At 36.2% G+C, this 14,535-nt stretch overlaps 2 protein-coding genes across 6 annotated transcripts in view; one reads left to right on the top strand and one right to left on the bottom strand.

The window, feature by feature from the left end:
• Positions 1–75: 75 nt before the first annotated feature.
• acot12 (acyl-CoA thioesterase 12) lies at positions 76–13,348 on the top strand. 2 transcript variants are annotated; one of them, XM_077243538.1, is made up of 15 exons: positions 76–565; positions 1,663–1,732; positions 2,246–2,306; positions 2,388–2,489; positions 5,642–5,786; positions 6,787–6,946; positions 7,734–7,853; positions 9,331–9,481; positions 9,600–9,655; positions 9,738–9,801; positions 10,506–10,589; positions 10,802–10,845; positions 10,941–11,069; positions 11,153–11,279; positions 11,363–13,348. In XM_077243538.1, exons 1-15 carry the CDS (start codon positions 382–384, stop codon positions 11,501–11,503), a joined length of 1,638 nt encoding a protein of 545 aa, XP_077099653.1. In that variant the 5' UTR covers positions 76–381; the 3' UTR covers positions 11,504–13,348. The 2 variants fall into 2 exon arrangements, with proteins under 2 accessions (XP_077099653.1, XP_077099652.1); XM_077243537.1 differs by having other exon boundaries at positions 10,712–10,845.
• Positions 12,283–14,535, bottom strand: part of zcchc9 (zinc finger, CCHC domain containing 9) — a 33,244-nt gene continuing 30,991 nt past the window's right edge. For all 4 annotated transcript variants that reach the window (XM_077243540.1, XM_077243542.1, XM_077243541.1 and 1 more), the window contains 2 exons: positions 12,796–12,864; positions 12,283–12,702 (listed from right to left, as the gene is read on the bottom strand). In XM_077243540.1, coding sequence (XP_077099655.1) covers positions 12,590–12,702; positions 12,796–12,864 — 182 coding nt within the window. In that variant the 3' untranslated portion in view covers positions 12,283–12,589. The remainder of the gene's footprint in view (positions 12,703–12,795; positions 12,865–14,535) is intronic.

Raw genomic sequence — 14,535 nt, 5'->3', positions numbered from 1 at the left:
CGTGTGCACACTAATATACGTATTGTTATAGTTTTTGTTCTTGGTGTCTTTCTTGCTGTTTTGGTGCAACAGAGCTCCTCAATTCTGCCATATTACATCAGTCCACACTTTATGGCTCTCACATGTTAATAATACACACACATGGTGATTACATCACAATCCATGTGTCATAAAATGAACTGCAGCACAGGTGGTTTGTGTGCAGAGACATGGTGTCCTGCAGCTTGTAGTAGCTCAGGTATTCAGCTCGACCGTTTGGTGCACATCACATGATCCCGTAGAACATCCAAGTAGAGGTCACCTGGCGTCGGCCCTGCTAAGAGCCCAGGAACAGACTGACCTCCCGTCATTTCAACATTCCACGTCTCTGAGCAAGGCTTCATGGATCAGAACTGGTCAAGAAGAGTGTTAGACACGGACGGATCCCATAAGGAACGGAGGAATGGGTCCGGCCCGGGAGAGGTGCAGATGTGCCAGTCCATCCTGCCCTGCCATGCCAACCACCAGGGAGAGCTGGGTGCAGGACAGCTGCTGAAGTGGATAGACATTATCGCCTGTCTGGCAGGTGAGTGGAGCAGATTTACAACCATGCAGAAGGATGCTTTTTTAATTCCCTTTACACATTTATTGAATGGTTATGCTCTTATTTATCGTGACTTTTCATCTCAAGTTCTCAACATTAACATTTGTGAGATTTATTCAGAATTAACAACTAATTTTCAGTTAAATTATCTAATGTTTTGTGTTTGAATAATAATGATCCGTATTTTATTCATTCTTTTCGATTTGTATACACATATTATTTTTATTTTGAAGTAAAAGTCAGACCATGCCCCTGTCAGAACTGGGACAGAAGACCTCTGATGGCATGTTGTTGGTGGTGTTTTAATTCATTTGATCATTTTTATAATTCAGTTTATATTTAATATTTCAAGCATCTTCATGTTGACCAACTGAGTGGAATCTTCCAGTCTGAATGTATATTTTGTTGCTATTATGACATTAGTTAAATTATTTTTCATTTATTATTTAATCATTTTAAATAATTCAAATATGTCTTGTTATTCTAAAGAAATGTTATTAAATAATTTATTTATTATAAATAAATATTTAAAATTGATTAAATAATTTAAATATTTAATATAATTTAATTTATTCTAAATCTATTAAATATAAAATATTATTTATCATTATTCTAAATTGTGAAATATTAAAATAAATTCACATCTAATTCTTAGAAATATCAAATTAACGTATTGCACACAAAAAACTACAAGCTCTTGACTGACCTGCCAATGCAGTAAAATGTCCTATTTTTCAGAACAACGTAGTGTGTTATCAAGCCATCAGAATAGGTCGAGATAAACGGTCAACTTTGGACTATATGAAAAAGGAAGATAACTAACATCCATACACCTTTCACCCTCAAATCTCGCATGAATCCGCCACTGTGGGAAGGGGCTTGAGGAAGACGCGCATTAATGATTTAACACGTGTCCTCTTCATCTCCTTCCTGTTTCTGCTCCAGTTAGACGCATGAAATATAAATAAATACCGGTGACAGGCAAAGTTGAACAATGTAAGAATAACGTGTGTACCCATCTTTGAGGGTTCATATATAGTGGTCCGTGTAATAAGTCTTCTTTCTTATCTTCTTTTAAGCTGAAAGACATGCAGGAATGGCGTGTGTAACGGCTTCCGTGGATGATATTCAGTTTGAAGAGACCGTAAGGTAACGTTAGTGTCCCTTATCACGTAACTAGACTTATCTATCCTTTTTGGTCCTGAAACAACAACAATCAGATTTTAAAGATAAGATTAAGGCCTGTTCACATCAAGAACGATAACTATAATCATAACTATAACTACGGTAACGGTATATTAGCATCCACACCACAGACGATATCGTGCTCTGCAGTTTGTCGTCGGTCTGCCGCTTTAAATGCTCGAGCTCATTAAAGCAGGATGGATTCTGATTGGCTGTCAAAGTTTTAATCGTTCATCAGCTGGAAAAAAAATTGTTCCGAAAGTGATTCAAACGATACATTTTCTCTGTGTTATCATTATATCTGTGGTGTATACTCTTTTGTATTTTTAACGATTTTTAGAGCTATATCTTTATCGTTATCATCATAGTTATAGTGAACTGGCCTTTAAGGTCAAGGTTTAGTGTTAGTGAATTATCTCATATGTTATGTGGTATATTAATCTCTTATCATATCATAATCATATCTCTGTATTTCAGGGTTGGGCAGGTTATCAATATAAAAGCCAGAGTTAACAGGGCTTTCAACACGAGTATGGAGGTAAAACAAGACGAAAAGCATTTAGTATTAAATATTAATGGAATAGCATACCAGAGTTTGATCAGGCCAGTGTTTTATTAGGTGGGCATCTATGTAACAGTACAGGATGTGCTCAGCGGTGTGACGGAGAGGGTTTGTGTGGCCTTCTCCACATTCGTCACCAAACCGTCAGGAACACACAAGGTGAGGGAACGGCTCTGCAAAGAATTCACTCAAATCTAAGTATTCCACTACCGATCTAAAGTTTGGGGTCAGTAAGATTTGTTTTTAAGGAAAATAATACTTTTACTCAGCAAGGACACATTCAATTGATCGAAAGTGAGAGCTAAGACAATAATATTACAAATAATCATAATGATTTCTGAAGGATCATGTGACACTGAAGACTGGAGTCATGATGCTAAAAATTCAGCTTTGCATCATGGGAATAAATTACATTTAAAATTGTGTTAAAAAGAAAACAGTTATTTTGAGTTGTAATAATATTTCACAAATATTTTGTAATAATATTTTACTGTTTGTTTGATCAAATAAATGCAGCCTTGGGTAGGAAAAAAAATCTGACCAACCCCAAAACTTTTATTTATTGTGCACTCTATTTTTTGTTATAAACAAATAAATTATGAACTACTTTTTGTACACCTTTAAGCTCACTATGTGTGTTTTATTGTAAATGCCATACATTTAAATAATTAATTAACCAAATTAAAAAACGAATGATCAAACAGGACAAAAATGAATTACAGTTGTAAAATTTGACACTTTTAACATCAGTATGGATTACAGACAGATAATTTAATCATACTAATGGCTTAAAGGAGTAGTTCACTTTTTAAAAAACTTTTGCTGATAATTTACTCACCCCCATGTCATCCAAGATGTCCATGTCTTTCTTTCTTCAGTCGAAAAGAAATTAAGGTTTTTGATGAAAACATTCTAGGATTTTTCTCCATATAATGGACTTCATTGGGTACCAAACGGTCCAAGGTCCAAATGACAGTTTCAGTGCAGCTTTAAACGACACCAGACGATGCATAAGGGTCTTATCTAGCGAAATGATCGGTCATTTAAAAAATAAATAAAAAAGTTTAAGTTTTATAAGCACAAATACTCGCCTTGCTCTGTTCTGTGATGCACGTTCGTGACTCTCCTGTTCGAACACGTTCATCAAAATGAACAAATCTTTTTTCGAGTCATTTCGTTCGCTGAATGAACGAAATGACTCGAAAAAAGACTCGTTCAAAATTAACAAATCTTTTTTCGAGTCATTTCGTTCGTTGAATGAACGAAATGACTCGAAAAAAGATTCGTTCATTTTGATGAACGAGTTCGAACTGGAGAGTCACGAACGTGCATCACAGAACAGAGCAAGGCGAGCATTTGTGCTTATAAAACTTAAACTTTTTCATTTATTTTTGAAATGACCGATCGTTTCACTAGATAAGACCCTTATGCATCGTCTGGTGTCGTTTAAAGCCATTTGAAGCTGCGCTGAAACTGTCATTTGGACCTTGGACCGTTTGGTACACAATAGGGCTGGGCGATAAATCGATTTTATTGATTAACTCGAGTGTGTAGTTTACGCCGATTTTTTTTAATGATAATCGGTTTTCTCTTTAACAACCCCATCTGGGCTCCCGTAGTTCCAACCGGGCTCAGCGCTTGCTATGATAGAGATACACAAACAACATGGCAAATGAGCAAGACCGCGGCAGCAGAAGCACAGCCGCCAAAAACATTTACAAGCTGAATCTGCAGGGCCGCCAACTCTCACGAGTTCACTCTGTGAGAGCACTTCTGTCACTTTTTACACGCTCTCACGCCACACATCCATTTTCTCACGCAGAGAAAAATCGCGAAGCAAAGAGGACACTGACACCGACAGACAAGACAGAGCAGGTTACTATCGATATGAAACAGATTCTCAGCTCTCAGATTCTGTCAATTTTATTACAAAATTCAAACAATAAACACTGTGTTGGCGCTTGTAAATGTGACGTGAAAGAATGCTGGCAGATCTCAGTTCAAGCGGCACGTGAACCGAACATCTGTTACTCTTTACTACCAACTTACCGAAATATAATAAAATCGATCGATCGATCAGTGTTTTTCAACCGCGGAAAGATATCCATAAAACAGCTGGAGAACAACATATGTCACGTAACGTTACATTTACCTCAGGAATGGATGCCTTTTAATGACCCATAGCACGCATTTTAGTTAGACGCATTATAAAATAAAAAACGCATTATATTTAATTTGAGTTAGTTTTAACCTTTAATAATACCAGCTGACAGGGCTCTCTGTATGTTTACAGCATTAGGTGACTTTTTTTTGGGAGAACAATTAACACATTAACGCATCTACTGTACCTATTTATCCAAAGGAATTTATATTGAATCAAGATCAGAATCAAATCACAAGAATTGAAATTGTGAAATTTGTGTTAAGCAATAATAAAAACAGTAGCATACCAGTAAACTTAATAAAATTATGTTTAGTTACCAAATAATTTGTCAATAACAATACACTTATTGTGATGCAAGTTTTTTGTTTTTCTTACACATCCCCCCAATCCCAATCCCAATCCCAATCCACCCATTTTATTTTACGTTAAATTTTCATTGTTTTCAAAGACAGGGCCTGTCCTCTTGTCTTTTTGGCTTGTTGTTTCTGATTGCACTTTAATGGAGTTCAAATCCCAGAAGGGGATATTAAAACAAAATAAAGTTAAAACTTGTTTTGAACAATTTCTTTGTCATCTGCAGGTTGATTTTAAGTAGGGAGAGAAAAAAATCGATTTAAATCGTAAATCAGATTTTTGTGAAAAAATCGGGGATTTTTTTTTAGGCCATATCGCCCAGCCCTAGTACACAATGAAGTCCATTATATGGAGAAAAATCCTAGAATGTTTTCATCAAAAACCTTAATTTCTTTTCGACTGAAGAAAGAAAGACATGGACATCTTGGATGACATGGGGGTGAGTAAATTAACGGCAAAAGTTTTTTAAAAAGTGAACTACTCCTTTAAGAAGATTCTTAAACATTTTCATTCAGTATATTGACAATTTTTTTTTTTTCATGCACACATTGTCATGTGCAACAGTAGCTGCAGAAACTCATTTTAGTACATATAATCTTGCTTTAAAATACCAAGCAAAACTCTTTCTGATTTCTTATCAAACCCCAGCCAGAGAGCATGATCCCAAACATTTGATTGGCTCCAAAAAGAAAGTCATATTACATGTGCTGTGAAACATATTTTCTCTTATGCTTTGACTTTTTGATATATTTAAAAACAAATTATTCCTAAATATTCTTTCATGGTTCTTCAGGTGTCTCTGAGACCCTTGGACGTTCAGGGCTCCGTAGAGGGAATGCTGGAACATTCACTGGCTTCAGAGAGGCGACGGCTCCGTCTCTACAACGAACAGTCCTTCAAAAACCTCATCAAGGACTATTACAATCTTCAAGACAAGGGTTAGTGCTTTACTTGAGCTTTGCTATTAAGTTAGTATACTTGAATCTATTTATGAGGTTCTGAGATGGTGTGTGGTGCAGTAGTGAAGGGTCATGGCTGGTAATATTTATTATATTTATATATTTATTCATTTAGCTGACGCTTTTATCCAAAGCGACTTACAATTGCTATATTTCAGAGGTCGCACACCTCTGGAGCAACTAGGTGTTAAGTGTCTTGCTCAGGGACACATTGGTGTCTCGCAGTGGATTCAAACCCGGGTCTCTCACACCAAAGGCATGTGTCTTATCCACTGCGCCATCACCAACATTACATCACGGTAATGTTGCTGAATCCAGTGATCTTCTGCAGACTGTAGGCAAAAATGATTAACTGTGTATCCGATTGGAATCTGATCTGATCTGACTGTCCACGCTGTTTGGACTTAACCACTCAATTCATATAAATTAGTTTTACGCTCTCTTTATGAACTTTTTGAAGCATCAAAGTGGTAGTTGCGTAGCTGTCAATGGAGGGACTGAAAGTTCTCAGATTCCATCAAAAAGATCTTCATTTTTGTTCCGAAGATGAACGAAAGTCTTACCGGTTTGGATCAACATTAGGGAGAGTAATTAATGACAGAGTTTTAATTTTTTTTAAACGAACCCTTTAAGCCTTGTGTGTGAAACCTTCAGCCTAAGCCTCAGCTTGCGAATGTAGCCTATGAGCAATTATGTCACAGTCACACCCTTAGATTACTTCAGGGGATTGAACTACTAATAACTTCACCATGTGTCGTGGAAACAAACTTCATAGGTTGTGTGGTAATAAATTCTGAAAGAGCAACTGGTGGAAAGAATCCCTTGAAAGAGTCAGCCAGAGGACAGATATGAGACTCCACTAGATCCACAACAACTTGGCAATGGGATCAAAAGTTCCAGTCATGAGTCAATGTGCACGTCAATCCAAAAAGTTGCAGCTGATAAACTGCATGCTAAACAGCATTTGTTGGCATTTCAGGACTGTATAGCAGGAAACCCATCGCGGCCTTGGTGTCGACCGAGCTCACGCGGGTCGAGAGCATCGAGCTGGTCCTGCCGCCACACGCTAATCACCATGGAAACACGTTTGGAGGACAGATCATGGCCTGGATGGAGAATGTGGCTACAGTAGCAGCCAGGTATGCTTGCGCGTTCATGCTGGATGTTATCATAGTGCAACAGTGACAGCTGTTGGTTCCGGAAGGATTTTTCACATCGATTTTTTTCATAGGGATGAAAAATGTCTTGTATTAATTATTTTAAGTCATGAACCAAACCAATCAGCTCCGAAATGGATAATATTAAGAAAACAAGTATTTGTAAAATTTTCAAAATGACAAATTATGCATGAAGCATCATGGATGACATCATCAAATCATCGGCAACAGAAAAATGTAAATATAAAATGAAAATAATTAAGTTAAAAATAAATGTTAAATAATAGCAACACCATAGAAACCACCCAGAACACCCAATATTAGAATGATTTCCGAAGGATCATGTGACACTGAAGACTGGAGTAATGATGCTGAAAATACAGCTTTGCACCGCAGGAATAAATTACATTATACAATATATTCAAATACAAAACAGTTATTTGAAATTGTAATAATATTTCACAATATTACTGTTTTCACTGTATTTTTGATCAAATAAATGCAGCCTAGGTGAGCATAAGAGACTTTATCTTCTGAAAAAATCTTAATTATTATAACGTTTGACCATAGTGTATACAAATATTGAAGTAGTTTGAAACTGACTCTCTGACATCATTTGCAGTGCTTCATGGGAGTGGGCGAACTCTGCAGAGCACGTTTGACATTGCTGGATCGTTCCTTGGGATTATTATGGGTAGTGTAGTTCTTTACTGAGACTAATGTACCAGTATGTGTTTTTCATCTTATATATGTTTTTTTTTTGTTCTAGTCGTTTGTGTGGCTACTATCCCTCTCTTGGAGCTGTGGACATGTTCCGCTTCCGAGGTCCCTCTAGTGTCGGAGACAGACTGGTGTTCAAAGCCATGGTCAATAATGCCTTTCAGACCAGGTAAATAAACCTTACCTGACTGTTATAGAAGTGCGATCCTGAACAAAATTACCTTCTTTTCATGCATTAAACTGTTAAAGGGATAGTTCACCCAAAATGAAAATTCTGAACAACAGCCGTCATGTTGTTCCAAACCTGTATGAGTTTCTTTCTTCTGTTGATCACAAAAGAAGATATTTTGAAGAATGTTGGCAATTGTAGGGCCGTCTAACTCGATCCAATGGCGGTATTCGAATTAGCGGTGAAGGTCTCTGTGTGTTACTGTCTTTTCTCGCGGCAAAGTATTTTTGGTTAAATGCAATACATTTTCTCATATATATTTTCTCGTTATTTCATCTGACTCCATAAATGAAAAGGGTTTTAATGATATCTGTGCATCATTAAATGTGAGGGAATGTTTTACTATTCTTTTAAACTCTTGAATGAAAATAATGTCAAAGTCAATTAGAATAATCAAATATCACAATTTAATATGTCAGGTAAATGTATCATTACAATTTCATAGTCAATGCAAAACATCAAATGCTCTAGATCAAAGAGGAAAAATGTTTACCCGACAAAGACATTCATGAATGCTGAGTCTCGGCGTCCCTCAGCATTCACGGGCTGATCTGAGATAGAGAAAGCGTCCAGAGCTCTCGCTGCGTTTCATTATATACCCAGACCTCATTTCAAATCTAAACATCATTCACAGTGGAAGTTTACCTGTAAGTCACCATTGGCTAGCAGTGGAAAATTAGCATTCAGTCAAATGGTCAGAAGGTGTTGACTCAAAGACACACCCTCCAGTGTGGAAGATATTTCTAAACTTCCTAAGAACTTTATTACCTTTTGGTTTACTTCTTTGGGAATGAGACATTTGTACCAGTCGCACCGAGACATTTCAAATAATACCAAACATGTATAAAACTCGATGATAATCATTCACATTAAACCATTTCGATTCTTGTGTGAGTTTGGGAGATCTCTGCCAGGATGAAGAATGGGGGAGAGAAATGTAGATTAGGATGAGGGAGGTGAGACCTTCGTCTCAATAGTGCATGAGGGGGAGTACAAATGTTAATTTCCTTTGTTTTCTCAGAGAGTGGCCCTCTCCTAAAGTCCTTCCAGTTTTTCCAGTCTTACACAATCAAACAGTTGACGGTAGCCATTGACTTCTATAGTAGGAAAAAAACACAATGGAAGTCAATGGTTAGGTCAACTGTTTCAACGTTCTTTAAAATATCTTCTTTTGTGTTCAACAGAAGAAAGAAACTCATATACAGGTTTGGAACAACTTGAGGGTGAGTAAATGAAGACGAAATTTCCATTTCTGGGTTAACTATCCCTTTAAAGACAACATGCATTTGCAATATGACATATTTGGTTGTCGCCACACCACATCGCTGCATACTTCTCACAATAGTAGGGTCCATTTTGACTTTATTAAAAACATAATAAACATAGGAATATTTTAAATTCTTTGTTCTGCGATCAGTGTGGAGGTGGGTGTTCGGGTGGAGGCGTATAACTGTGAGGAGTGGAATAAGGGGACACCAAGACACATCAACAGCGCCTCCATGATTTATTACATCCCAGGACGTGATGGTGAGCAACAGACCTTTCCTGATGTCACCTACACAACTCTTGTGAGTTATCTACACATTCAACAATACCATAGCACACTTAATATTAATAGACAAGTTTATATAAAATAGCTCTAACACTCACTAAAGGCACATAAATCATATCATTTATTTTTTTCAGGATGGAGAAAGACGGTTTCTTGGTGCTATTGTCAGGAAGAGAATTCGCATGGCCAGGTACTTTTTGTACAGAATTTGTTTTCTTTTCTTGGAAACATACCAAATTGTTTAGGAAACGTTCCAAATTTATTTTCCCCAGAAAACACATTCTGTACTCAAGAGATGAGGGACCAATTTCTGTGCCTTGGGACAGAAGTAATCAGGTAGGTAACTAACTAATTAAAGTAAATAATCAGTTTAAAAATAGTGATTGGATACATATAGAATAAAACATAATACAATAATACTGCTTATTTAAAAATATATAATTTTGATCAAATTATGTTGTGGTTTTGTAAATGACATTGCAGTGATACATTTTTAAACATGAGTGTACTACAAGTAGATTTCAGCGTTTAGTTTTGTGTCAAATTGTCACTTATGGAAGTCTGATCCAATAAAAAAAAGTAAAGAAAAGGACTAAAAATCATGTATTTCCATCAGGAGGTGCATTCTTTGTTGCATTCTTTCACAATCTGAGCCTGACGAATCTGGACATTGTCATCCTAAAATTGTTTAAGATCCTAGAAGAATCCTAGTTGTTTAAGAAATGAAAAGTTACACACTAGATCAATTAGGGTTAGAAGAACGGTTGCCAAACATATAACATGTTAGAAACATAACATAATACTACAATAATCATCCGACCATAGACTCTTAAGCATTTTATATAGAACATACTTTTTTAGTGGTCCCAAAGTAATCACTTATTCAAAAGAATACCTACTCAGAAAGTATTTGATTTTAGATGCAGCCAATGGGTTCTAGTTCTTCACATTGTATGTATGAAGTAAAAAAAAGCTCCTTTAACACAGTTTACATACTGCATACCCTCTGTAACATGGCGTAACATCTCTGTCCTCTGCAGGTGTATTTGGGGTATAACAACGTGGCAGCTCTCACAGTCTTAGCTGGAAAAAGGGGATGGGAGGCCAGTAACATCAACGATAAGGTCATCACAATGTTTCTTTTAAGTGCTATGTAAATATATCAAATTATTATATGACATTATTATGTATTGTGCACCTAAATATGCTTGGTAAGTACAGTACTTAAATAAGTGTGTTTTTGCAGGTAGGGGTTTACGTGCATGAGGAAAAAGATATGTTGTGTTTAAGAGTTGAGATGGAAGTCAAAACGGCGGCTTATCACGTGTTCTCGGAGCTCGCAGACCTGCGGTTACGGCCACAGTGGGACAAAAACTATCTGTAGGCGATCTGTATCCCTCTATCTGTGTTCAAAGTTTTGCAATCGCATGTAAAATTGTGTTTTTCCATCATCTGGATACGTCCGCTTCCTCCAGGAGCTGTGAAGAGGTGGAGAAAGCCGATGAGGAGGAAACCATTTATCACATTAAATGCGCCACAGTTAACGGAGGTAAAAGTCGGGATTTCGTGTTCCTGTTGTCTAAAAGGCAACCCTGCAAAAATGGGTATGACTCCACTGTTAACATGATCCATTGTTGGATTAACAAATCTTTAACGTGAAGCTCAAAATGTATTTTTGTTCTCACAGCGATCCATATGTCATAGCGCTCCGGTCCGTCACCGTGGCAACAGTTCCACCTGAGGAGAACTCTATTCGAAGCGAAGCTAAATGTGCAGGATTCGTCATTCACGAAATGGGCTTTTTAACCTGCAAGGTACCAACTTTAACATCTAAAACTCAATAAAAACAATAAAACACTTTTCTGCTGAATCGGAACATTTCTGGCTGCTCTACTAGGTGTCGTACTACAACCAGGTGACCTCTGGAGTGCTGCCCTATGTGGAGGGAAACCTAGCGGGCTGGTCCAAATCTATGGAAGAAACGGCAATGTCCTGCATTTCCTTCTTGGAGAGAGATGTGCTTAACACAGAGTTCTAATGCGCAACATTGTGGTTCTAGGACAATCTTTTTATTTGTTTATTTAAGGTTATGATAACGACTGCCATGATTAAAGGGATAGTTCACCCAAAAATAAAAAAATCTGTCATTAATTACTCACCCTCATATCGTTCTAAACCCTGTAAGACTTTCGTTCATCTTCGGAACACTAATGAAGATATTTTTGATGAAATCTGAGAGCTTTCTGTCCTTTCGTTGACAGCCACGCAACTACCACTTTGAAGCTTCAGAAACTATATAGAGAGATCGTAAAACTAATTTATATGAATTGAGTGGTATTTATATGAGAAATAGATATAATTTAGGCTTTTATTCATATAAAATTAAATGAATAGCTGTCAATGGAGGGTCATTTTTGTGTGAATTAAGCCCTTTAAGCAATTTGAAGAATCATTGATTACAGCATTGTATATTGTTTTAAAGGCCCATTCACATCAAGAACGATTGCTATAAAGAACACTTTAAAAATAACTATATTACAGTCCACACCAACAGACAATCATATTTTGTTTATCCTAAGTGTGTGTTGCTGTTTTTGCACATTTAAATGCTCACTTTAATGTCTGGTTTGGCTGTCAATGTTCTTCTTCATCAGCTGGGGGAAAATATCGTTCTGAAAGTGACTGCAATAATATAGTTCCTCTGTGTTATCGTCATAGCTGTGGTGTGGTTTTGTGAGAAGACGTAAAGTTTATTGAGGGAATGCATATTTATACAATTGTTCCTATAAATATAATATACCATCACAGAAAACACACTTCATATCCCACTTTTATAGAGTATATTTTGTACAAAAGTGACTTGTAAATAAATGCTGCTTTTCATATTCAAATTCTCTCAATCTTTGAAGCTTGAGCATTAAAACACAATCCATAATTAAATATTTAGATCAGGCTTGTGATGTCCACAAGTCTCAGGCATCACAAGGCTCTTTTTACAGCAAGTAAATGGCCTCAAAACAGGAAGTGTTACTTTTGTGTGTAAAAACATCCATAGCAAACAGTCATTGGTGAAGACATTAGCGGTTAAATGGTCCATTTCTAGATTTCTCCCAGTAGTTGTTGATCAGAAGACCACCACCTTGTCTTTTTTGGGTTGTGCTTTCTTCACAGGTACATGTACGTCCTCGTGATCAGCGCTGATTCTATTGGACAGCCGGCCAAGAGTGATAGAGTTAGCTGTAAAAAAGAAGTTTGAGCTTAATGCATCTGTTTTTAGTTTGACTAGAACAGTTCACATATACCAGTGGACGTGGTCACACTGAGACTCACTTGAGCTCTGGTGTTCAGGACAATCTTTCTGAAAGTGTTCCACTGAGCCACAAACCCGACAGCAACCGCCTACAGGAACAAGACACCACATACATATGTTTAAAGATGATTCAAAGATATTATCATGTTCATAAATATTTAATGCTTAACCCTTTAAGTCCTGACATATGAAATAAGCCAGAAAAAAAAATCTTCTGAAATGGAACAGTTTATTGAAGCTTTAGTAATAATATTAAAAGTTTGTTTGCAGTTTTTTTTGTTGCATTTCAAATTTGATACATCAGATTTGATGGCTCATATATGACATAGGAGGATATGCAGCTCAATATCAAGGAGGAAATACACTCAGTTTTATTCCAAGGCCCAAACTGAGCAAAAATATGCAATTTGGTGCAGATGTTGTTATTTTTATGGCCAAAAAGATGCTTGTAATGTGATGCTCAATGAGAGTTTAATAGCAGGATAAATACTTGCATAAAATGCATATAAATACCAGTTGTCCCTCTATATCTCCCTATGATATGTCTTAATAAAACTAAGCATTTAAATATCATCTTACTATCAAAGCTCTGTAGTTTTATTTATTGTGGGGAAAAACAATGCAATGCAATGATGATTGACAGATGAACAAATAAACGTTCAATCAAAAGCCTGACATTTGATACTCACATGTTAACATGATATTTAAAAAATAATAAAGTAAACCTAAGTTGCTTCAGCCCAGTGAGTGTTCATCTTAAAATATTACTAAAGTATAACAGTTATTCTTAAATGTACTTTATATACAAAAAAAAGAAAGATGCAAATCAGCAAAAAAAAAAAAATTTGATTGATTCTTTTTTACAATTATACTTAAAGGCATTTTACTTGCTAATAGTATAAACAGTAGCATACCGTGTGGTTTCAGTCAGGGCCTTCAGTAACGCACAACCATTTTCCATTTCATCTATGTTGATTAGAAAAGTGATCAGCCTATCAGCCAGTATGAGTAGCCTAATCATGCGTAATATCGAGAGACATCATTTTGACCGCTTTATTAAGTTGGCTTGTGAGAGACAACTTACTGAAATCCTATTTAAACTTCTTATTATTCTTCCGATTCTTCTTGCAGTGAAATTTCTATATCAAACTCCTCCTAGAGCTTTAACTCTACATACTCCAAACTCGGCTCAGACACTCAAACTGTTCTGACTCGGTGTGCTATATCTTTTCAGACTGATCGGACTTACGGTTTTCCTAAAAATGACGATCAAAACTCGAAAAAACTCCCATTGACTTAACATTGCGGAATGTTCAGATTTTCAAACTCCCCAACTAAATAAACTCATCTATCTGTGACTTCTCCATCTACACTTAAACTCTTAAACTCATAATAAATTAATAAACTCTAAACTTGAACTCTTAGACTCATTTCAACTTATAAACTCTAAACTCATAAACTCATACACTTATAAACTCATGAATTCAAACTCTTATGAACTCAAACTCATAAATTAATAAACTCTGAACTCTTACTCATTTAAACTTATAAACTCTAAACTCATGAACTCGTACACTTATATACTCATGAATTCATACACTTATAAACTCATACACTTATGAACTCATGAATTCATACACTTATGAAATCAAACTCATAAATTAATAAACTCTTAACTCTTACTCATTTAAACTTATAAACTCTAAACTCAAACTTATAAACTCATGAATTCATACACTTACACTTAACTCAAACTCATA

This window comes from Siphateles boraxobius, unplaced genomic scaffold, assembly GCF_051911475.1.
Source record: "Siphateles boraxobius isolate OS27281-9 unplaced genomic scaffold, OSU_SipBor_1 25, whole genome shotgun sequence".
Classification (NCBI taxonomy): domain Eukaryota; kingdom Metazoa; phylum Chordata; class Actinopteri; order Cypriniformes; family Leuciscidae; genus Siphateles; species Siphateles boraxobius.
Note: the sequence above shows the minus strand (reverse complement) of the source record. Positions and strands in the feature narration are given on the sequence as shown.